The 23,472-nt window shown below is 43.2% G+C and overlaps 1 protein-coding gene and 1 long non-coding RNA gene across 2 annotated transcripts; one reads left to right on the top strand and one right to left on the bottom strand.

Annotated features, from left to right (window-relative positions):
- LOC18790830 (diacylglycerol kinase 4) lies at positions 1,804 to 10,333 on the top strand. The gene is made up of 12 exons (XM_007222329.2): positions 1,804 to 2,295; positions 3,330 to 3,452; positions 3,574 to 3,711; positions 3,795 to 3,880; positions 4,687 to 4,774; positions 5,840 to 5,915; positions 6,113 to 6,195; positions 6,477 to 6,547; positions 6,983 to 7,060; positions 8,129 to 8,216; positions 8,620 to 8,736; positions 9,806 to 10,333. The coding sequence occupies exons 1-12, from the start codon at positions 1,945 to 1,947 to the stop codon at positions 9,968 to 9,970; spliced, it is 1,464 nt and encodes a 487-aa protein (XP_007222391.1). The 5' UTR covers positions 1,804 to 1,944; the 3' UTR covers positions 9,971 to 10,333.
- LOC109948487 lies at positions 11,335 to 12,600 on the bottom strand. The gene is made up of 2 exons (XR_002271130.1): positions 12,459 to 12,600; positions 11,335 to 12,369 (listed from the first exon to the last, which is right to left on the bottom strand). It is a non-coding gene; the product is annotated as an uncharacterized LOC109948487 (long non-coding RNA).

Genomic DNA, 23,472 nt, shown 5'->3' with positions numbered 1-23,472 from the left:
AACACCTTAACCACTATATCACTTATGTTATTGTGATAATATGCTCAAATATTTATATTTATATGGGTGACATGTTAACAATTACATGCAAAACTATTTTAGGGATTTATCATTTGATGACTACTCTTCACAATACACTTACTCTACACATAGAGATGATGAAGTTAGTGAAAAATTTGAACCTTATAGAAACTCTATGTGGTACTAAGTCACTCATGTATCTTACCATGTAATGTATAAAGTGTAAAATATTGTAGTAAATCATTATATATAAATGATTATGGTGTGTTTAATATTTTTTCATTAATTACTACATATTTTTTACACTCACAGTGTTTGCCCGCTTGCTGTATAATCAACTTAAATAAGTTAAATCCATCATGCAATGCATTTCCTTCTAATTTTTTGTGATAAACTAATAGATAATTGACTAAATAAACATTCTCCAAAGTTTCAGTAAAAATTTCCAAGTTTTTATTACAATTTCCGTGGTTTTTATTCAATTTTTATCGATATCGATAATATCCCGATAGTTCCATCGAAATTTTCATGTTTTTGGACTACCGATATTTCCGATATCATCGATATTTTAGACCTTGCTTAAAATAATGACATTAATACATCAAACAAACAACATTTTGTTTTCCAAGTTTACCCTTATTAAATATATTGTCCTTCAATTTATCCAATTTTTCTTACAACTCTCTTACTGTATGTAAAAAAATTAAAAAAAATTAAAAAATTATGTTTTTTTAAAAAGAAAATGTCTATATTTTTTAGAGGAAAAACTTTTTTTTTTTTTTGGTTATAAAAAAATCCACAAAAGATATATCGTTTTTTTTATACAAACAAAAGACGTCCTTCAAAGGAAGTTTGTTTTAAAAGGAAGTTCATTGATTGCATTTTCAAACCATTAATTCGGTAAGTCTGATTATTGAATTTTATTTTTCTAAACCATTAATTAGGTAAGTCTTATCTGTTGGAGTCTTTCAGAAAAGAAAAAAAAAACTAATGTTTTTTCTTATTTAATTTTTTGACAAGGTGATAAGAAAGTTGTAACAAATTTAGATAATAAATTTAAGAAAATGTTAAAATCAATACATAAAATAAGGGTAAATTTGGAAACAAATGTTACCTTATTTGATGCATTAATTACATTTTTTTTAGTGTAAGGAAAGTGACATATGTCATGAGAAAAAGGGAGAAGGTCCAAAAGAGAAGGTTGCTAGTATTCCCTTATTTGATCTACTATAGTTTGGCTTGTAAAACTAATCTTATATGCGAAAAACAGAAAAACAGTATTGGGCTGAAGCCTAGTAGAGCCTACATGTAGTTCCGCTCTTGGTGTTTAATATAGGTAAATCTTCTCCCGTGATCAAACACAACAACATATTAAATTAATATGAAGATAATTACACACAACTCAAATAATAACGAACTAACACACAAAGTGATCTATAAATATAATCTATCTAGTATTTCTCGAAAAAAAAAAAAAAAACTTCTGTCATAAATCTTCGTCAAGTCCCATAATTTTATTTTATCTTTTTTTTTGGTGAACATGTTATTATCTTTTACACATCACCCTACTATAACTTTTACTGGTGACTTTGACTAAATTTTTTTTTGGATGAAAGTGACTTTGACTAAATTGGACGCGGAATCTCCGTGTGTATTCAAATTTAAAAAAATGTAATTACGCCAATTGATCGAAGTAAATTTTTAAAAATGTCTTAAAGTTTTGAGATAAGATTTCCTAACTATAGAATCGACGGCTAATAATAGAAACTGTATTGTAAATTTAAAATATTTTTGCACAATAAAGTCCAGAGCTCGACCACATCATTCTTCTCTCCCCCATTGGCTTTTGAAATTTCAATTATAAACGCGCTTTTCAGAGACAGAGGAGAGAGAAAGAGAAGAGAGAGAAAAATAGAGGGCGACATGGATTCGCCGTCGTCGACGACGCGGATCAGCGCGCGATCGTCGATGATCGATTCGTTCAAGAGCTGCACCCTATCGGGGATGACGATTGATAAGGAGGAGCTGAAAAAGAAGCTCTTGATGCCGCAGTACCTCCGGTTCGCCATGCGCGATTCCATACGGTTAAAGGACCCAAGCGCCGGAGAGAGCCGCCTTCCGGGAAGCCGAGACCTCGTCGCCACCGCCACCGCTGAAAATGACGACCAGACGCCGCCGGAGTCACCCATGGTTGTGTTTATAAATCCGCGGAGCGGCGGGAGGCATGGGCCTATGCTCAAGGAGAGGCTCCAAATGTTGATGGGTGAAGAACAGGTATGTTTTTTTTTTCTTCTCAAGTTTATTAAATTGACACTGACTGGCCCCTTTTATGTTTGTTTTATTCTTTGGTTTTCTGCCGACCCAATTGAATTTTTTTGGTTTTTCTGGTGACCTATTTGATAGTTTTTTTTTTGTTTTTGTTTTTGTTTGTAGTGAACCATTATAAATAATTTAATTTTCTGAGAAACCAATAATGGAAAAAAAGTTTTTTTCTTTCTATAATTTATGTCCGTGCATGAACTTACATTTTTGAGTATTTCTTCTTGCTTGCAGCTTACGTATGGTTTAGGGGTTTTCGTTTATGTAGAATAATTATTGGTGTTTTTTTTCCTTTTATTTTTGTGTTATTATTATTATTTTTTCTGTGGAGAACTTTTCCTTTTGGGTTTTAATGGGTGAGTTTAAACTTCGGGAGTTTACGTAATGTATGGATGTATTTTGTTGTTATAAGGCAGCAAGGGATTTACAAAGAAAGAAAAAAAAAAAAAACGAAAAAAAAAACAGGGGAGGCAGGGGAACGAAGTGGTCTGGCACTGTTAGGCAATCGTAGCTGTCCTTATACACATTTCCGTTATCAGCATTTTTAAACACTGAAATGGTACTGGCAAAGAAAAAAGAAAAAAGGAAACATTGAAATGAGAATGCTGGTTCATGGGCTTTTAAAGTCCCATTGCAAGGAATAGGTTTAAGATTCCTAGAATCCCATTCCGCCAAACAAATATAAGCTAAAAGTTAGTGGTTTCTGTGTCCTGGAGTAGTAAAAGATCATGCCTGTTATGAAGCTTTTGTGTGAGCATGTGCTGCAAAAACACACGTGGAATTAAGACCATCTAGTCAAATGTATGTTTAGCTTGTGCATTTTGAAGCAGGCTGACCTTTTTCATCTGATTCAGCGTTTTAAAATTTTTTTTCCCTTTCATATCTGTTTTCTTAGTCCTTTTTCTTTGTTTTCTATACAGGTTTTCTTCATATTTCTTTAATTTGTATAAGGGGTGGTTTGTTTGAATTGGAAATAATTTGTTATGCAGGTTTTTGACCTCTCAGATGTGAAGCCTCATGAATTTGTTCAGTATGGATTGGGTTGTCTAGAGTTATTGGCTGATCTTGGTGATATTTGTGCGAAAGAGTGTCGTCAAAAGATCAGGGTTCTGGTATGACATTGCGGCACATTTACTTAAAGCCCATATCTCATAATTACTCTGAATTTTGGCATCTAGTGGGATCCCTACAGTATTTACATTTGATAAGCAATATATTGGAATGATTGGGCAGGTTGCGGGGGGTGATGGTACAGTCGGTTGGGTATTAGGTTGCCTATCTGAACTAAACAGACAGGGTCGGGAACCAGTGCCTCCAGTAGGAATTATTCCACTTGGCACGGGAAACGATCTGTCTAGGAGTTTTGGTTGGGTAAGCTGTCCTTTTGCAATGTATTTTGAGCTTTTGGAGATTTTCTTGCATTATTGAGCAATGGGTATGTATGTTCTCACCAGGGTGGTTCATTCCCTTTTGCCTGGAAATCAGCCATTAAAAAAACTCTATTCAGGGCTACTGCAGGTCCAATATGCCGTTTGGATAGGTAAGCCTATTAGGTAACAGTTTGTATATGTTTTCAAGTAGAAGGCTTGTAGAGTTAAGGCCTTTCTCTAATCTTTTCTAATGAATGATTGTGTCTAGCTAGCTACTTTAGAAATTGCGTGCAGCTAATGTACTGAAATTTAGTATGATTAAGGTCCTTTTTTCCCCTATAGGAGATTCAGGACCTTTTTTTTTTCCTTTGGAGATTTAGTACCTTTATTCCTGCACTGTGAATCTTTTTCCCTTTTTGAAAAAATTTACAACTCTTCAATATGTTCTTGAAATTTTAGTTCACTCAACTCTGCATTCACCTTTGTGCATGTGTCACTCTCATTTCCTGGGTCAGTTTTGTTAGCAAATTGATTGCATTTGAGATGTGGGTTCCTTTCTTTTTTATCCCTTGAAAACAATGTTGTGGTTCCAATTCAGCCTGTTTGGTTTCATGGATTTGTCTAACTAATTTTTTTTTTTTTTGTGTTTTTTTTGTTTTTCTGTTTACTTCCCCCCCCCTCCTGAAAGAAAAATGTCTTACATAATAAACCTTTTGGTAAATGGAGATTTAGTATCATTTGGTGGTTGGTCTGGGTTTTCGGCATGTTATAGGCAAGCTTAATGTTGAGTTCTCACCCTTACCAGTTTATATGCTATGTAGCCTATAGTTTTGTGGGTTTCTTTAATACAAATAATTTGGGATGAGGCCCCATTGTGATATAAACAACTCTGTTTGTAGTAGCAGTAACACTACTTATTTATGGTTTTGGTTCAACTAACAGTTACATTAATATTTGTTTTTTATTTATGGTGCAGTTGGCATATTGTGTTGTCAATGCCAGCTGGTACAGTTATGGATCCACCTCATTCTTTGAAGGCTACCGAAGAGTGCACTCTTGATGAGGTTGTAAATCTGGCTACTTTGCATTCTAATTTTTGCATTGCTTAGCTACTCTTACTGGGTTTACCCTCTGAATGTTAAATTTCTAGAAATATGATTTTTCATTCAGGTGTCAAATACTGTGCAATTAATATTCTGTTTTGTGAGTTACCTCTTCTGGGTAAAAATTAATATTTATATTGCTCAACTCTCTGGATCTGATGGTGTTATCTCTGGTAAATAAGACAATCTCTTGAAAACTAAATAAAACTATATCTTGTATTGTAAAGCAGTAGTGACTTTTTTGATGAATGAATATTACATGTTGCTGACAGGTTTGTTTCCTTGATATCTCGGTCTACGCATTTCCTTTCTTCTCCTCATTTAATTCATATGTTTATAATTCTCTGCAGTTATTCCATCAAAAAATAATTCCCTGCAATTACCACAACCCTTTTTGTACTCCCCAAAGTTATTCTAGTTACTTAATTCCTGACATTGATAGCCTATCAGAATCACCCACATGACATGCCTGGGCAAGATTGCATTTTCATTTTCCCGCTTCTTATGCGAGCATTGGATGCCCAGCCCCTAAATCCTGTCCTGTATTTGGCTAAAATTGCATTTAGATTTTCCATACATGTATGTTGAAGGACTTTTGTATGTATTGTCTTGCTTTAATTATTTTCTTTAATTTTCTATGAAGGGGCTTTCTTTTTTCCAATTTCAAATCATATGCAATGCCTTTCTCCCTACTGGTTTCTGTATCTATAAAAGGTAGTTCTGATAATTTTCACACTCTTTTTGGATACTTGTAGTGTGTCCTTCAAGAATGAACTATTCAGTGGCTAATGAGTTAGAGCTCAAAAAGTGATGAAAAAGAGTGGTTTGGGAAAATAGATGAAATATTTAAGGAATCATTGATTACATTATATTGTTGATAAAGTTTATTTGCTTGTTTACTGTGAACGGAAGTTTGGTTATTTTTTTATTATTATTATTTTTGGGCGTATTGAGATCCCTTTTTCATATGGCCTTAAGTTTATCATAATCGTATACGTTATGTTTGACACTTTTTATTCACTGCAGGGTTTGGAAATTCAAGGGGATTTGCCTGAGAAAGCAATTTGTCACGAAGGAGTGTTTTACAATTACTTTAGTATAGGTATGTTGACATCATTGGTAGATTGGCTCTATTTATTGATGCACCTATGGTTTTTACATGGTGTTAGATGGTAAGATTGTGGTACATGGCCATGGTTTGTCTTACAAGCTTCTATACTGGAAAGGTATGTTTAATAGGTTCTTTTTTATGAGGAATTGCCCTTTACGCGAGCCTGTTTTTGTTATTTGGTCATACAGGAATGGATGCGCAAGTTGCTTATGGATTCCACCATTTACGAAACGAAAAACCCTATCTTGCACAAGGTCCAATTTCAAATAAGGTCTGATTGAATCTCTTTTTACCTTTATATATGATTGGATTTTCCTTTGGGGCATGGTTTTATCTGTGATTTCATTTGCACGGTATTGTTCAGATATTGGAGTAGAGAACACTGTCCATTTAAGCGCATTCAATAAATATTTTTCCTTCTTGAACTCTAAAATTTTATAAAGAAGAGAACATATTTTAAACACTTGATGAGCTATTTTCTGTTAATGAAATGTAATGGCTTTAGGTGATAAAGAACTAACTTTAATTATGGCTGATCCATCTTTCTTGCAGTTGGTTTACTCTGGTTATAGTTGCACTCAAGGTTGGTTCTTCACACCTTGCACAAGTGATCCAGGTTTAAGGTTTGATATCTCCCAACTGAAGCAGTGTTCTAATTATTGTGATGGCGGCTTTCCATGTTAATTTGATTTGACTCTAATTGTTTTAAGATTTTCTAATATGAATTAGGAAAATTGAACTTTTAAGAATACAAAACTTCCATTCTAAAAGTTGTCCCTGGTTGAGAAGAATTCACCTTGAGTTTGTGTGGGAGGAGTAGAAGCGAAATGGCCTCTTAATGGTTTTGCTTGATCTATAACTCACTCCTTTTTAATGTGCCCTTCAAGTTTTTTTGGCCAAATGAGAGTTGTGTGTTACTTGACTCAGTGATTCTAGACAAATTTTACATGTATATTAGGAGGGTAATTGTTGCATATGTAAAATTGGCAAAGACTTGTAATATTCCCCGTCTCTTCGTCCCTTTGCTGATGTGTATCCAATAATTTGTCTGGTTGCAGGGGACTAAAGAACATCCTAAGGATGCATGTCAAAAAGGTTAATTGTTCAGAATGGGAGCAGATTCCGGTGCCATCAAGGTATACTTTTGTTTTGGGGCTGGCAACATTATTTTTTAGGCTTTTTATCACAAATGGTCCCTGAGGTTTATCAGATTATTATCTTTCATCCCTAACGTTTTTTTGTGACACTAATGGTCTTTAAGGTTACCCTCCACACATCAAAATGGTCCCTGCCGATAGCTTCTGTCAAATTTTCTGTTAAATTGATGACGTAACACGTGTGGAGCTCACACATCCAATGATATAAAGCCACATGGCTTTAAATATAATATAATATAATATATTTTAAATATTTTTAAAACATAAAATCCATAAAAATAAATAAATTAAAAACTAATTTTTTTATTTTATATATTTTCAAATATCTTTCATGCTCTGTTCAAATCGAATGTCAGAGAGAGAGAGAGGAGGGAGGGAGAGAGAGGAGTGGGTCTGCAAGAGGGGAAGGAAAAGAGAACACAGGGAGAAGGAGAGAGAAAGATATTTAAAAATATATAAAAAGATTTAAGTTGCTTTTAATTCATTTTTTAAATGAATTTTAAGTTTTAAAAATATATTATATTATATTTAAAGCCACGTGGCTTTATACCATTGGATCTGTGGGCTCCACACGTGTCACGCCAGCAATTTAACAGAAAATTTGACGGAAGCTAACGGCAGGGACCAGTTTGATGTGTGGAGGCTAACCTTAAGGACCATTAGCGTCATAGAAAAAGGTTAGGGACGAAAGGTGATAATTTCACAAACCTCATGGACCATTTGTGATAAAAAGCCTATTTTTTATTTGCATGCTTAGCTCTTGGTGGTCTTTTTTTTTTTTTTTAAAAATTTGCTTCTCCTTCTTACTTTCTTATTCTTTTTAATACAAGTTTATCACTTAACCAGTAAAGTATAAACTATGTATCATATCCTTGTCATCTATTTCTGACTACATGGGTATGTCCGTTCCTTTGGTTTTTCTTTTTATTTTTCTGAACGTAAAATAATTTACACTACAATGCTGCCAGACATGGAGTACTTATAAAGCACAAGATTTTCCCTTTCGTTTTTCATAATAGCTTATGTTGTTATTTCATCTTCTTTCAGCGTAAGGGCTATTGTTGTTCTAAATCTTCATAGCTATGGGAGTGGAAGAAATCCATGGGGTAATCTGAAACCAGAGTACTTGGAAAAGGTATTATATAGTTTTTACTGAAATAATGTGGTGTTGCCTATCAGTATTTTGAAGGATAAGTTTGTGTTTTGTTTTTAGGTGACACAGAGAGGTGCTGACACAAACATATTTATTTATTTATTATTTTTACTATTCTTCAAGGATAGGAAGTTTACTTTTGCAAGTTCGAGTTGCCTTGTTGCCTTTTGTTTATGCCTGGAAGTAGGTCCTGAAGTTTTAGTTGATATTTATATATGAATCGTTTTGTCTTTGTTAGATTTTTTTTCTCACGTACAACTCTACGCCAAAGTTATTTAGTAGAGTTCAAAGTTTCGATGATTATGCAAATTTTATTCAGTGTGCTCATTTAAATCATGCTTAACAGAGAAGCTAATAATGGGTAGCTTAAATTTTATTGTTTCAGAAAGGCTTTGTGGAGGCCCATGCTGATGATGGTCTTTTAGAAATTTTTGGCCTTAAACAAGGATGGCATGCTTCTTTTGTTATGGTTGAACTCATATCTGCCAAACATATTGCTCAGGTACCGCAACAATGTCTATCTCCATGCTATTATTAGGTCAAGTTTTTACTCGGCATGCAAAAGTAAGGGTTTTTTAGAATATCTTTTTTATGAGAGACAATATTTTATTTAAGAGCCAAAATCACAATTCAAAACTTAGTGAACCAGAAGTCCACCATAAAAAAGAAACAACCCTAAAAAACAAATCAAAATGCACCTCTTATGGTTTAATACAAGTCTAAAAACTATCCTACAGCAGCTCCCCAACCTAATAAAATGACAGAAAATGTAATGCTTTTTAGAATATTGATAATATCAGTATCTTATTGTAAAATACCTCAATTTTCAGGATGCATTTTTGAACTCTTGAATAATGGCATTTGTTTTTAGTGACATCACTATTAATAAGCTGGATGACCTGTTGATGAAGTGGCTACTCTATTAGTTCCCTGCTCTCTATCCTAAATTCACTCAATAATATTTTTTAATAATTAAATTTTCTTATACCTGAAGTATTCATAGGTGAGACATGAAAATATAGTAGAATATACCCCTCTGCCGCTGGAAAATTTTGATATGGTCTTGTAAACTTTCTTAAAACATGATTCAGAAGAAAGCTGTCTATCTCATCTTGTACATACATATGGAATGCTTACAAAAGAAAAGAATATCTGAGTGTTCATTTTGGAATGTTCTGTTCCCTCTGGGCCTGGGCTAAATCAGTATTGCTAGTCACACGTTTTTAAAAGAATTAGAAATTTCCTTTTAGGTTCTTGGTTGTTTAGGGTATGATTTTTTAGACATTGTAACAACACTGAATGCTGAGATGCAGTGCAGGACATGTTGGATGGATAATCCTTGTCTGTTTCACGTTTTGTGTTGTAAAGGACTTAGAAGTTGGGCCCAAAACATGATTGGCTTCAGTTTTTTGTTAGTTCAGTCTGAAAATAGGATTATTGTGTATTCGTTTTGCCTGTTCGTGTGTCCAGAGAGCTTGCCATTGTTGATTTTTTAAGGTCTGTGCATGCATTGTTATTTGATATGCTGGAAATTTAGTGCTCATGTATTGAACAAGTTACACTGGTTTTAGGCTGCTGCAATTCGGTTGGAAGTTAGAGGTGGGGAGTGGAGAAATGCTTATATGCAGATGGATGGGGAACCATGGAAGCAGCCAATGCACGAGGAGTTTTCCACGCTAGTGGAAATTAAGAGGGTTCCGTTTCAATCATTGATGATCCATGGAGACAACCACTGAGATGATGAATGAAGACTAACGTCACTAAGTTGGCATTCCTACTCTGGTTTGATTCCTCCTTTATTGCTGCCTTTCCTTACTGCTGTGAAGTATGTAAAGTGCGCCATCACCCGAAGGCTTGTGAATTGTAATTTATGTGCTTATAGTTGTTTGTATTTGGCAATTTATTCAAGTCAATGTCAGTCAAAATCTCCATGATTTTCTCCTTTTGAGCTGTAACAACTAGCTTACATTAGTGAGGTACCGCTTTCCAGATTTATTAGCAATTAAGCCGAAAAAGTCTCATATGTAGAGTTCGAAAGATGATAATATTAGCTGTGCTGATTAATTGAATGGTCTTAAATATAGATCTTTTCTTTCTAATTGCAGGTTCTTTATAATTCTCATCGTGCTAATTCTCAACCTTTTACTCTATGACTTGGTACAATGATCCTATACCGCAATTTTATTATTATTATTTTTAATTTATTGAGAATTTGCACCTTCTACTTATTTGTTCCCCAAAATAAGGTTGAAATTTGGTAAGCAAGGAATTAATTTGATCTGAACTATTTACAAAAGATTGATGACTTAGAGCCAGCCATTTTAACTTTTAGTTTGCTACATATATAATGAACACTTTGTTACCTTGCTCTGAAAAACTTTCCTGGCACGGGGAGAGGGAAACTTTACTTTTTGGTTGATTTTTTTATTAAAATATGTTTCTAAAAGTTTGTAAAGAAGATTGACAGGTGGCAGTATCTTATTGGCTTGGGATAATGAGTTGGAAAACTGACCTGGCATTCCCGTGCCAAGTAAGTTTTTCTCCTGCATGTGATTGATGCGGAGGTCTGAACTGATGGCTTGCTTCCCAAGCTAGGTCTTTAGGTTTCACCTTTTCTAATATTTCATCGAATTCATTTGCCCATGTGAACAAAAACGCTGATCAACTAAAACCGTAATTAGTTTCTCTTTTTTCAACAACATTTGTTTAGGGAGTTGTTATTGGCACTTGGCAACCTTTTTCTTGTTGCTTTTTAGTTTTCATGTTTCTGCTAGACATAGAGGAAATATGGATGAAGAAAGATGGTGGGAGGGCAAAAAATATGCATGGAATGCTATATAACATGAAAATTAAAACAAAACCTAATCAATTATTTTTATTTCTTCATTTTTAATCTCACTTCCACGGGGGAGTGGTTATTACGACTTGTAAGCAAGGCGTAGGCGTGCATAATGATTATTTTGGAGTGCAATAATAGCTTCCGTTGTCAAAAGATATGGTGCCGAACTTGTCTGCAAAATAACATACTGATCTAATTATTACGAGTCTTAGATTCGAAGTGACAATCGTAATTGAATAAATCATTTAGATCAACAAATAATTGAAGAAAAAAAAAAAATCCCAGCATTCATTATGTGAAGTATACTTTCTTAAACAGAACTTCAGTAGGTAGAGCACATATATCAGAAATCATGCACAACCATAGGAGAAGCGCCCAAAATCCATAGAAGGTAGAGGTATATCTTCTTCGTCGTCTATGGCGACATTGTCCAATCCTTGGTTGGAAGACATTGCATTGCTCAGCATGTTGTCCCTAGCATCTGATGAAGCAGCATTAGCTCTTCTAGCATTTGTTGCAGAAGCAGCATGTGCATGAGTAGCTTGACTGGTTTGCTCTAAAGAAAACAGAGTGCTGTCTTTTCGGTCAAAACACTAATTTTGACAAGGGGGAGGCTTCTCGATGGATGGAATTCAAAGCAGGCCAGTATTTGTGGAGGAAACAAACTATATAAATCAACCATGAAGAAATCGAAATCACTGTTGTGATGATGAAGAGGCCTCCGAAAGTGTACACACTTAGACTAGAATTGTCTGAAGAGAATGTGGGACTTGCGTCTTGACATTTGGTTTCATCTGGAAAATAATTGAGTTGCATTTTTTCCATTTCCTTATAATCTTGAGTCACATTCAGGATTGCCCTTGAAACATGAGCAACAAGTGGGAAGCCTTGTGGGAAGGCCTGAAATCGAAAACGAATAAAAGAAGAAGAAAATTAATTTCCTCATGTTTGTTATGAATAATATTTGCACCATGACAATGTACAATATCATCACAGAAATTCGAAAAATTCGTGTACCTGCTCCAAAAATTCGAAATTCAAAATTCAAAGTTTGAAACAGCCTTGCCAGAGCCCTATTCATGCCGGGAACTCACGGTGCTCTACGAGGACTCACGAAGACTCACGTCGATGCTTAAACCAAAGTTATAGGGAGTCCCCTCCCAACAAACCTACTTCAGAAGATGGCGGCTGAAGGAGGATGGGGCTCTCAAAATTTTGCCAAAAGTCTAAAAATCCAGCTAATGAAGCCTGGCTCAAGATCACGCCGAGCCCACCATGGCTCCACCTGCCGAAGGTCTAAATGACCACCAAAAAAAAAAAAACAATCATTAAATGTATCGGCAAGGCGTTTGCAGAAGAAAAGAAGGCTCACAAAAGAAAATCACCTTCGCGCGAAAATCACTCCCAGCCGCGAAGACCCTTGCCTGCCGAAGCCCCTCATAAGCAAAAATTACTCCCAGCCAACCTTGCCAAATGGCAAGGCTTGTGCTGAAGACGAGGAGGACTCAAAAATTATGTTCCCCAAATTCACGCCTGTTGATGCTCAAAATGGCCCGGCCAATATTGAGTCCAACTTAGTGATTAGATGTGCTGAGTCTTCGGCAGAGAAGAAGGCTGAGGCCCTTGGTGAAATGGGTTGATGAGAGACCTGTAGAAGGTAAAAAGAGGAGAAGCAATCGTTAAGCTTCGGACACCGGTGTGGTGCCGGCCGAAGGTTCTCCGATGCCTAAGTCAGTTACAAGTAGTAATTCTGACAGAGTAACAGTAAAAGTGGGAGAATAGTTCTTGGTTTTACCTGGGTACTGTTCCCTATTTATAGGGAAGTGAAAGTGGGAGCTTTGCACAAAGTTCCAATGTGGGACTTTGTGCAAGCCGTTGTGGTGATGACACGTGTCCTGGAGATTAGGTTTGGCAGCGGAGAGCTTCGGCAGGTGTCTGGCACCTCGGAAGTGTGTCTTCCTTCGGCATGGGAGAAGGCGTGGCTGCCTTGGTGCTAGTCGCTTTGATGCTGGGTCTGCTCGGTTCATTATGGTGTAAACAGTAGTCCCCCAAGTTCGCGGTCGAGAAGTAACTTCTGGGTTGGGAACTTGTGAGTTTTTGTAATTGTAACCGAGCATTCCAGCTTCATTGGGAGCCGCAGGGCACTCCCTAGTCCCCCAAGTTGGCAAGCTAGGAGTTGCGTCAACACATGGTAGCTGGGTACCTTGGTACCTGGGCATGTTGCAGATAATATGGGAGCTGGGTCCGTAGGGGAGCCGGACCTTCGAGGGGGCCGAGTCTTGTGGAAAATTTGGACTTCCCACAATGTGTCCATGGCCCTTGCCGTTCGGCAAGGGTCCAAAAATTTTTTTTTTTTTTTTTTTTTTTTTTTGAATGGCCGGGCCATTTGGAAATTTTGGACTTCCCCACAAAGCCTCCATGGCCCTTGCCGTTCGGCAAGGGTCTAGCAAATTTCTTTTTTTTTTTTTTTTTCCTTCGGCAGGCTGGGCCTTCGAGGGAGCCGCATCTTGAAAATTTTGGAGACTCTTGAAATTTTGCCATGGCCCTTGCCGTTCGGCAAGGGCTTAGCCATATACATATACTTTTTGTTTTGAATGGCTGGGCCTGCTTGAGTTGGGGCTTGGGCATGTGGAAAGAGTTGGGCCCGTGATGGGCTTCAGCGAGTAACAAGGCCTAGGGTTTTGGGAGGAGGAGGTATACAAATTGGGGATAAGCCAATGTGCCGTTCGGCAAGGGTCCATTCGGCAGTCTGGGAATACACGGCTATCATCACTTCGGCAAGCCGAGCACGCTTGGGAAGGGTTGGCTGGAGCCTACCGATCGGCAGGGCAGGTTGGGGGGAATTTTGAGGCCGTTTGCAGACTTGGCCAGTCCTTAGGCAGGTGGTTCGGGCAAGGCAGCTGGAGTTGTTGGCGGTTGGTTTTTGCTTCGGCAGCGGGTGACGATTAGGGCTTTGGTACGGCAGCTGGGCAGCTAGTTTCGGCAGGTCAGTGGCACGAGGGATTGGGAACACAGCCGAGTGGCTAGCCCTTGCCGCTCGGCAAGTCCTGGCCACGGAGTTGTTGGTCAGAGGTTGAGCAAGGTAGTCCCATGGTGCTGGAGTTTGTTTCAGCAAGGTTGATTGTGAAGGGACCGTGGCGAGCAAGCCGATTGGTGCTAGGTCCTATCTGTGGCTTCGGCAAGTGGGCTGGGGTTTGAGCAGGGCCTGGTGTGCGGAACAGCGTGAGGTAGCTTCGGCAATTGGTCTCGCCGTTTGGCAAGGGGTTGCCGAGGTCATGTTCGAGCTGCGGCAAGCTTGGAAAGTTGTTTTCGGCGGAGTGGTCTTTCGGCTTTGGTGAGGTTTGATTGTGTGCCAAAAATCCGAGTGGCTGGCCCTTGCCGTTCGGCAAGTCTTGGCCACGGTTGGCTTTGACATAAGCTTCGGCAGCTGGGTGCTCTCTCTCGGCAGGAAGTGTGCTTCGGCTGGGCAGGTTGTGGGGGTGGTGAGCACGGCTTCTTGCGAAGGGGCTGGACAGCTTGGTGCTGGGCAGCCTTGGCGAGTAAAGCTTCGGGCGGACTTGGTCCTTCGGTAGTTTTTCTTCGACAGCTGGGCAGCTGGGCAGCTGGAGTGAGTTTTGATTCGTGTACTTTGAATTCGGCAAGGTAAGGTAGCAGCACCAATTTGGTTTTTGAAGACCCTTGCCGTTCGGCAAGGGTGATTGGGCCTAGCTGGACGAGTTGGCGCGGTAGCTGGGGCATGGGTGAGCAAGCGTGAGCGGTGCTTCATTTTTGTTTGCTCAGCCCTTGCCGTTCGGCAAGGGTGAGGTTTGGTGTAATTGGAGCCGAGATCTTGTGTTGTTCGAGGTGCTGGACCTTCGGCCCATCCGGGTGGAGTTAGACTGTCCATACTTGGCAGGTGAGTTATCCGTATGTTTCTGTTCGGGCCTTGTCGTTCGGCAAGTCCATTTGAATTATGTTGTGAAATTGGTTTGGGTGTCTTGATAAAATTTGGGTCTTGGCCTTGGACAATTTTGGGCCCTAGCCCTGTAATAAGGTTGGGCTTATGAAGTAGGCTAGCACACTTGGAATTTTGAGGGCCTCCATTTTGTTTTTGCACGGGCCTTGCCGTTCGGCAAGGCCCCTATTTCCCTCAATTTTTTGTTTTTGGTTTGTGTATTTTGAAAATTGAATTTCAAATTGTGTGTAGGTACAAGGGATTTAGGAGGGAATATGAAAGGGTGCTAGGGTTTGCTCGTGAAACGAGGCGTGGTACCCTTTGTTGGCTATTTAATAGGAACTTGGGTGGTGAAGGCATCACACTTGGCTTGAGTTGAGAAAAATTGTGAGAATTTGAAGGAGAGGAGAGGCGATTTCCGGCGATTAGTTTGTGGTGGTGCTTGTGGCTGAGGTGATTTCCGGCGAGTCCTATGTGGTGGTGCGAACAAGGTTAGACCTCATTTCGCTTGACTTTTTGAATTGAAATGTATTGTTTTGCATGAACATGTTGAAGGCTAGGAAGAACACATTGAACATGAGCATGAACATGATGAACACGTTGAACATATGTATGAACATGTAGAATTCTTGCCTGGCATGAAGATTTGGCAAATTTTTGTTGTTGTGGTTCGATCCTCTCTGCATGTGCATTTAGTTCCTTTTTCTTGTTTTTCCATATTTGTAGATGTCTGAAAGTTCTGATAGGGAAAGTCTTGACCCCCCTGCCTTTGGTGGGGATGATACTGAGAGTCAAGAGCCGAGTCAATATATATGTTCTGAAGAGGAAAGTTCAGAGACAGAGGGTATGGTGGAAGGAACCATAGAAAGTAGGATGATAGGCCCTGGGGGTGAGAGGGCTGAGCCATCGGGAGACTCTGGGTCGGCTGCATATAGGGAGATGCAGAGAAATTATATAGAGTTAGAGGCTATAGCAAATCGGGTTCTAGCCTTGCCTCAAACGCAAGAAGTGGGTTCGAGCAACCAGGCATCACCATCAGGGTCTGTGGGTATAGCCGTGGCTTCAGTATCAGAGGGATTAGACATCCGGGTTGGTGTCCTGTTGCCGAGGCGGAATACACTTACAGAAGCGAAATTGGCCCAGCTACGAACAGATTTTTGTGTGCCAGCCTATGTGGGCTTGAGGTTACCCACTGAGGCCGATGTAGTCAGATATCCTTCGGATGGCTCCGTGATGATTTTTACAGATATGTATCGGCACGGCTTTAGACTACCGTTTCATCCGTGGGTTCAGATGATGTTGGCCAAGTTGGGGTATGCACCGGGGCAGTATAATCCCAACTTTTGGATTCTTCTTCATGGGGTGTATATTGCCTGGTGGTTGGCTGGGTTAGGGGAGCTAACGTTTGAGCAATTCATGTACCTGTACTCCATTTCGAAGCAGCAGGGGAATTTTGGCTGGGTACAGGCGAATTGCCGAAAGGCGAAGGAGAGGGGCTATTTTATTGGACACAAGCCCACAACGCAAAAGTCCTGGAGGAATAGGTGGTGCATGGCTTATGGGGACTGGGAGTGTCCTCCAGGGAAGAGCGTTGTCCAGCACATTCCTACCCACTTCCAGTCTATAGGTCCTTGGCCCCATCCCTTAAGATTGTCTAATGCCTGATTGTGTTGTTTTGGCCCCTATTTTTGGTTCTGTACTTCCTCTGTGCCTGTGTAAATGGCTAAGTAGTTTCTAACTCTTGATGCAGGTTCAGTGAAGTGGGGCCCTATCTCCAAGGAGCAAGAAGACGAAGTTGAGTGGGTGAGGGCGCAGCTATCAGAGACTGAGCGTGAGTGCGGGAACCTAGTCAAGCAGAAGAATTTGTTTGAGTCCGGACTGCTGCAAGGAAGTAAGTACCTGGGTTATCTTTTTGTTTTGTACTGAGCCTTTTGTGGTTGTGACTAATGTAGTTGTTTTGTTTGTTTGGACAGTGGCTGGCATCATAAGGGGGAGCACGAAGGTGGCCGTAGACATTGATGAGGCCGAGATGCAGAAGCGACTGAGGGAGTCTCAGGCCAGGAAAGCTGAGAAGAGTGCTGGAAAACGACCTAGGGATGATGACGAGGGTCGGGTCGCGGACGTGCTGGGGAAAAGGAAAGCCTTGGAGGAGGCTCATCAGCATGTGATGGGGTCAGGGCCGAGACTTCCGCCCTTTGATCTGCAGGCACCGCCGAAGCTACCCTTCGGCATGGAGGACGTGTTCGCTGAAGGGGTAGAGAAGGTAGACTTCGGCAGGCTACGCCAGCAGAAGAAGGAGGTCAACCTGGCTATGCACCGGCAGGAGGTGCCTTTAGTGAACGTCTTCCTGGAAGGCGTGAAGAGCGACCCTGAGGCCCTAGCGAGGACTCCAGCCTCTTCCTTCATTGACCGGGCCCAAAAGACGATCCTCACCTCTGCCTATGTAAGTGTTTAGGCCCTTTTATAATGTATTTGTGTTGGAATATTTATGTGTGGATTGACTAACATGGTTTTTGTTTTGCAGGCCTTTGGCGAGATGTACGTCAGCATGGCCAAGGCTGACAAGGAGATCCAGAGGCTGAAGAGGCGGGATGAGCTAGCCAAGAGCAAAATGGCGGAGGCGCAGGAGGCCATCCGAGAGAAGAACGCCTTGCTGGTTCAAAAGGCGGCGCTGGCCAAGGAGGTGGAGGAGCTGAAGAGATCGAAGGCCGAGGAGGTGGCTGCTGCCCGAGTCGAAGCGATTGAGTCCTTCCGATCCTCAGAGGAGCTGAAGAGCTATATCATGGATCGACTGGTTGATGAGCAGCTTCGCTGGGAAGATAGGTTGGTTAGGTTTAACCCCTCGGTGGAGATTAACTTTGACACCAGTGGCGAGCCTCCTGCACAGACCCCTCCTGCTGATGCTAGCGCCCCGACACCAGAGGCTGAGCCAGCCACTGAGGATGCCCCTTCGACCGAGTCATGAAGGCGTTGCCTTCGTGATGTGTTATAGCTATTTTGTACTCTAGTGATTGTGTTGGAACACTTGTTTGTTTTGTTTATTTTGGTTATGTATGAACATTTGTCCTTGCCTGGAGCAAGGCTGTTTTTATTTATGATATGAACTTAGCTTGATATCAATTGTGTTAAAAATGATAACAATGTGAGTTCATGAGAATGAGCCTGAGTCAGGCATTTCATTGAAATAGATGCCGAAAGACAGAAGGTACAAGTGGTCTAGGGTCTAGATACCTTACGTCTAACTTACAGTAAATAATCAAGACCAAAGTATTGTCCTAGGGTCTAGATATGTTTACTTGTAATAATACTTGAGGTGGTCAGCATTCCACGGGTGAGGCAGCGTCTTGCCTGTGGAATCACGAAGCTGATAAGTGCCGGGGCGGCAGATTTTGATAATCTCATAAGGACCTTCCCATGTAGGGCCGAGGGTACCTTCGTTGGGATTCTTGGTAGCCAAGGAGACTTTGCGCATGACCCAGTCCCCCATTTTGAAAGCACGGGGCTTGACTCGGGAGTCGTAATATTTGGCGATCCGTTGTTTGTACGCTACATTACGCATGCTCGATTGGTCCCGGAGCTCGTCAATGAAGTCGAGGTTGAGGGCCAACTGCTCGTCATTGGCCGTGGCATCGTAAGTGGAGGTTCGGTATGTGGGCTGGCCAATCTCTACCGGAGCCACGGCCTCGGTTCCAAATGATAGGGAGAACGGCGTTTCACCCGTGGATGTGCGGAAGGTGGTGCGGTAGGACCAGAGTACTTCTGGGAGTAGTTCTGGCCAGCAGCCCTTGGCTTTGTCAAGTTTTGTCTTGAGGGTCTTCTTGATAATTTTGTTCACAGCTTCGACCTGGCCATTGGACTGAGGATGGGCTGGGGAGGCGAAACACAGACGAATCTTGAGGTTGGAACAAAATTGTTTGAATTTGGCGTTGTCAAATTGCCGGCCATTGTCGGTGACGATGGAGTTGGGGATGCCGAAGCGACATACAATGTTTTGCCACACAAAGGATTCGATGCGAGCCGCAGTGATGGTGGCCAAGGCCTCGGCCTCAGCCCACTTGGTGAAGTAGTCTACGGCCATGACTGCATACTTGACTTGGCCCTTGCCCTCTGGCATCGGTCCAATGAGATCCAGTCCCCATTGGGCAAATGGCCAAGGACTGACCATGGCCGTCAGTGGTTCTGCCGGGAGTTGTGGAATGTTGGCGAATCTCTGACATTTGTCGCATTTCTGGGTGAAGGCCTGGGCGTCAGTGTGGAGTGAAGGCCAGAAGTATCCTTGGCGGATTGCCTTATGAGCTAACGAGCGTGCGCCCGAGTGGTTGCCGCAGATGCCTTCATGGATTTCTCGGAGGACATAGTGACCCTCCTCTGGAGTCAGGCATCGGAGGTAAGGAAGGCTGAAACCCCGCTTGTATAAGGAGCCGTTAATGATCAGGTAACGGGCAGAGCGATGGCGAACGCGTCGTGCTTCTGCCGGATTAGCCGGTAGTGTTTGGTTCTGTAAGAACTGGAGGATGGGGTCCATCCATGTAGGGCTGTGATCAATAGTGCAGATGAGTGGGGCTTGTGTCCTGGGCTGGGCCAAAAACCCGATGTGGATGTGGCGACCCATTCCTTGTTCCAAGGCTGATGCCAACCTGGCTAGTGCATCGGCATGGCTATTCTCGGAGCGTGGCACTTGCTTGATAGAGTGGGCGTGGAAGGTCGCCAGCAAGTGCCGAGCGTGCTGGAGGTAGGCCGTCATAGAGGCATCCTTAGCCGTGAAGTCCTGGTTGACCTGGTGGACCACGAGTTGTGAATCGCTAAATATCTGAATTTGCCTGGCGTCCATCTCTTTGGCTAATCGAAGACCAGCTAAGAGTGCTTCATATTCGGCCTCATTGTTGGAGGCTTGGAATTTGAAGCGAAGGGCGTACTCGAGGGCAACCTTGTCTGGGGAGATGAGAACGAGGCCGGCCCCACAGCCCTGGGCATTAGAAGAGCCGTCTACGAATAAAGTCCACAGGGGCTGGGTCAGGTCGAGATTGCCTTCGGTGGGGGTTTGGTCCTGGCTGGGAGGGGGATTGGGTTCGGTTATGAGCTGGGTAGCTGCGGAAGCTTGGGGATCCGTGAATTCGGATAGGAAGTCAGCAACGGCCTGGCCCCTCATAGCCGGGCGGGGTTTGTAATGAATATCAAACTTGCCCAGTTCAATGGCCTATTTGACCAGCCTCCCGGAAGTTTCTGGGTTCTGCAACACCTGTCGGAGCGGTTGGTTGGTTAAGACATGGATGGTGTGAGCCTGGAAATATGGTCGGAGGCGTCTTGCCGAGACGACCAGGGCGAACGCCAATTTTTCGATGTCCGGGTACCGAACTTCGGCATCTTGCAATGCTTTACTGACATAATGCACTGGGTGTTCCGCGTTATCTTTTGATCGGATGAGCACAGAGCTAACAGCCGAAGCTGAGATGGAGAGATAAATCACGAGGATGTCTCCGTGCTCAGGGGTTGATAATAAGGGGGCCCGGCCCATATACTCCTTGAGTTCGCTGAAAGCCGTGTCGCATTCAGCAGTCCAGGTGATGTTTCTTTTGGTGCCTTTAAGGGCCTTGAAGAATGGGGCGCAGCGGTCAGTGGCTTTGGAGATGAATCTGGTCAGGGCTGCGACACGCCCTGTAAGGCTTTGGATATCTTTGACCGTCTTATGTTCCGTCATGTCTAAGATGGCCTGGATCTTTTCTGGATTGGCCTTAATACCCCTCTGGCTGATCATGAAGCCCAGGAATTTGCCCGAAGCCACCCCGAATGCACATTTGGTGGGGTTAAGCCTCATTTTGTACTGCTTCAGGATGGTGAACATGGCGGAAAGGTGAGGGATGTGTTGGTCAGCTGTGCGACTCTTGACTAGCATGTCATCGACATAGACCTCCATGGTATTGCCAATCAGTGGGGCAAAGAGCTGATTCACCAGACGCTGATAAGTAGCCCCGGCGTTTTTGAGGCCAAAGGGCATCACCTTATAGCAGTAGAGGCCGCGGTCCGTAATGAAAGAGGTGTGGGCCTGATCTTCGGGGTGCATGAAGATCTGGTTGTAACCTGAATAAGCATCCATGAAGCTAAGGAGGGCGTGGCTGGCTGTGGCGTCGACTAGCTGGTCAATGCGGGGTAGCGGGAAGCTGTCCTTTGGGCAAGCCCGATTAAGGTTGGTGTAGTCGACACACATGCGCCAGCCCTTTCTTGGCTTGCGGACCATCACGACATTAGCCAGCCATGTAGGATAGTTAACCTCCCTGATGAATCCGATGCTACTCAATCGATCCACCTCCGCCCTCATGGCCTCATAGCGCTCGGGATCATAAGCGCGACGCTTCTGTCGGACTGGTCTGACGGCAGGATTGACGAAGCCTATGGGATATGATGTCTGGTGATATGCCAGGCATGTCATTGTAGGACCATGCAAAGACTTCGGAGTTGAGGCGGAGGAAGGCGACCAGGTCAGAGCGAGGCTCTGGCGAGATGGAGGTACCGATCCGGACCTGTCTATCCGGGATGTCGTCATGAAGGGTAACCAGTTCCAGGTCCTCCATAGGTTCGGCCTGTGGTGCGATGGACTCCTCCCTTGGGTCTTCAGGTGGTTCTGTGCTAGCTTGAGGAGGGGCAGGAGCCTGGGTTACTGCTAGGGCTTCACTCCTATGTTGGCGATTGGTGGATTTGACGGCTGAAGCATAGCAGCTTCGGGCTCCGAGGTGGTCGCCGCGCACCGTGCCTGGGCCATTAGGAGTGGGGAACTTCAACAGCAGCATATGCGTGGAAATAAAAGCCTTCATTTGGGCCAAGGCTGGGCGGTCGAGGATGACGTTGTAAGCTGTGGGACAGTCGACGATAAGGAAGGGGGTAGTGATCGTCGTCCGCTGGGGTGCGGCCCCAATTGATATAGGGAGATGAATGCTGCCAATGCGCTGGACCACATCACCCGAGAAGCTCACAAGGGGTGTGATGCTTCGGTCGAGTAGGTGAGGCGGGACCTGGAGTTCATTGAAGGCCTCGGCAAACATCACACTGACCGAGCTGCCAGTGTCCACCAGGACGCGCCCAACGTCGAAGTTAGAAATGTCAGCCCGGATAATGAGTGGATCATCATGGGGGAGGATAACACCACGCTCCTCCTCCTCGCAGAAGGTAATGGGGGCCCAGCCTGTCCTGTGGGTCTTTGGCAATCGTCCCTGCTCGGTGCTGAAGACCTGGTGCGCATAGGTGGAGCAGACATAATGTTTGATGGAGTTGTTGGAGGTGCCAGCCAGGGTAGGACCTCCGCTGATGGTGGAGATCATGTTGATTTGTCGTTGGTGAGGGTTAGGCGGGGCCGGTATGTTGCGCACATAGTTGTCCAGCTTACCCTCCCGGATGAGCCCTTCAATGATGTTGCGCAGCGCAACACAAGACTCGGTGTCATGGCCGCTGAATTGATGAAAGCGGCAGAAGACCCCCGTGTTTGGCATAGGCTTGTTGGATGGTCTCCAGGGGGGTGGCTTGGGGATGATGAGGGCTTCACGCGCCAGGACGTTCTCATAGGTGGTGTTGAGGGTCGTAAAAACCTCAAACCTGGGCCTGGGTGCGAATGGAAGTGGGGCCCGATCACCAGGCCTGGGAGGGTTGCTTCCACTAGATTGATGGGGGTTGCCATGTCTGCCACGTTTGTGATTGCCGAAGGGATGCTGGTAGCTATCCTTCCGCTTATGTTGTTGGTTGTCCTGGGCACTCGGGGCAGGGGTAGAATGCTGAGGTGGGGCTGGGGCGGGTGTTGAAGCAGGTGGAGGGTCGGCGAAAGTGTTGCGCGCCAGGTTGGCTGGGCCACGCTTGGAATTGAAGTATTCAGCCTTAGCGTGGATCGCCGCCTGCTTCATCAGCTCTGCATATGTGTTCCAACTGTTGCTATGGACCAGGTAGCGGAAGTTGGACTCGCGGAGGCCGCTCTTAAAAGCGCCGAAGGCAGCGCGATCGTCAGTGTCTGGGCAGCGGGAGTATTCATGACTGAACTGAGCTGCATATTCTCGAAGGGGTTCGTCCTCAGCCTGCCTAAGCATATACAAGTCGTCGGCAGAGTATAGGCGATCAGTCTGGATCATAAAATGGTCCAGGAACGTCTGCTTGAGACTATCGAAGGAGTTGATGGTGCGGGGGTGGAGCCTGTAGAACCAATTCAGGGCCGCGCCACTGAGGGTGGAAGGGAAAAGGAGGCACATGCCTTCATCAGTGAGGCCTTTGCACCCAAGGGCAGACTGGAAGGAGTGGATGTGGGTGAGAGGGTCCTCCGTGCCAGTGTAGAAAGCGATGCGGAGGGGCTGGATATCTTTCTCCTGGTGGTAGTGGAGGATGCGTTCGGTAAAGGACCCTGGTCGTGGTTTTGCCCAGAGGGGTTGATGGCTGCGTTGTTGTTCGCTTTCCAGGCGCCGGACCTTTTCAAAGAGAAGCCTCATGGCCGG

The sequence above is a fragment of the Prunus persica genome, chromosome G1 (assembly GCF_000346465.2).
Source record: "Prunus persica cultivar Lovell chromosome G1, Prunus_persica_NCBIv2, whole genome shotgun sequence".
NCBI classification, from domain to species: Eukaryota; Viridiplantae; Streptophyta; class Magnoliopsida; order Rosales; family Rosaceae; genus Prunus; species Prunus persica.
The sequence above is the reverse complement of the archived record's forward strand: the minus strand, read 5'-3'. Positions and strand labels throughout refer to the sequence as shown.

Coding starts and splice junctions, on each gene's coding strand:
- LOC18790830 (XM_007222329.2), top strand. CDS start 1,945: ATGGATTCGCCGTCGTCGACGACGCGGATCAGCGCGCGATCGTCGATG. Junction 2,296..3,329: donor TGTTGATGGGTGAAGAACAG/GTATGTTTTTTT, acceptor TTTGTTATGCAG/GTTTTTGACCTCTCAGATGT. Junction 3,712..3,794: donor TGTCTAGGAGTTTTGGTTGG/GTAAGCTGTCCT, acceptor TGTTCTCACCAG/GGTGGTTCATTCCCTTTTGC.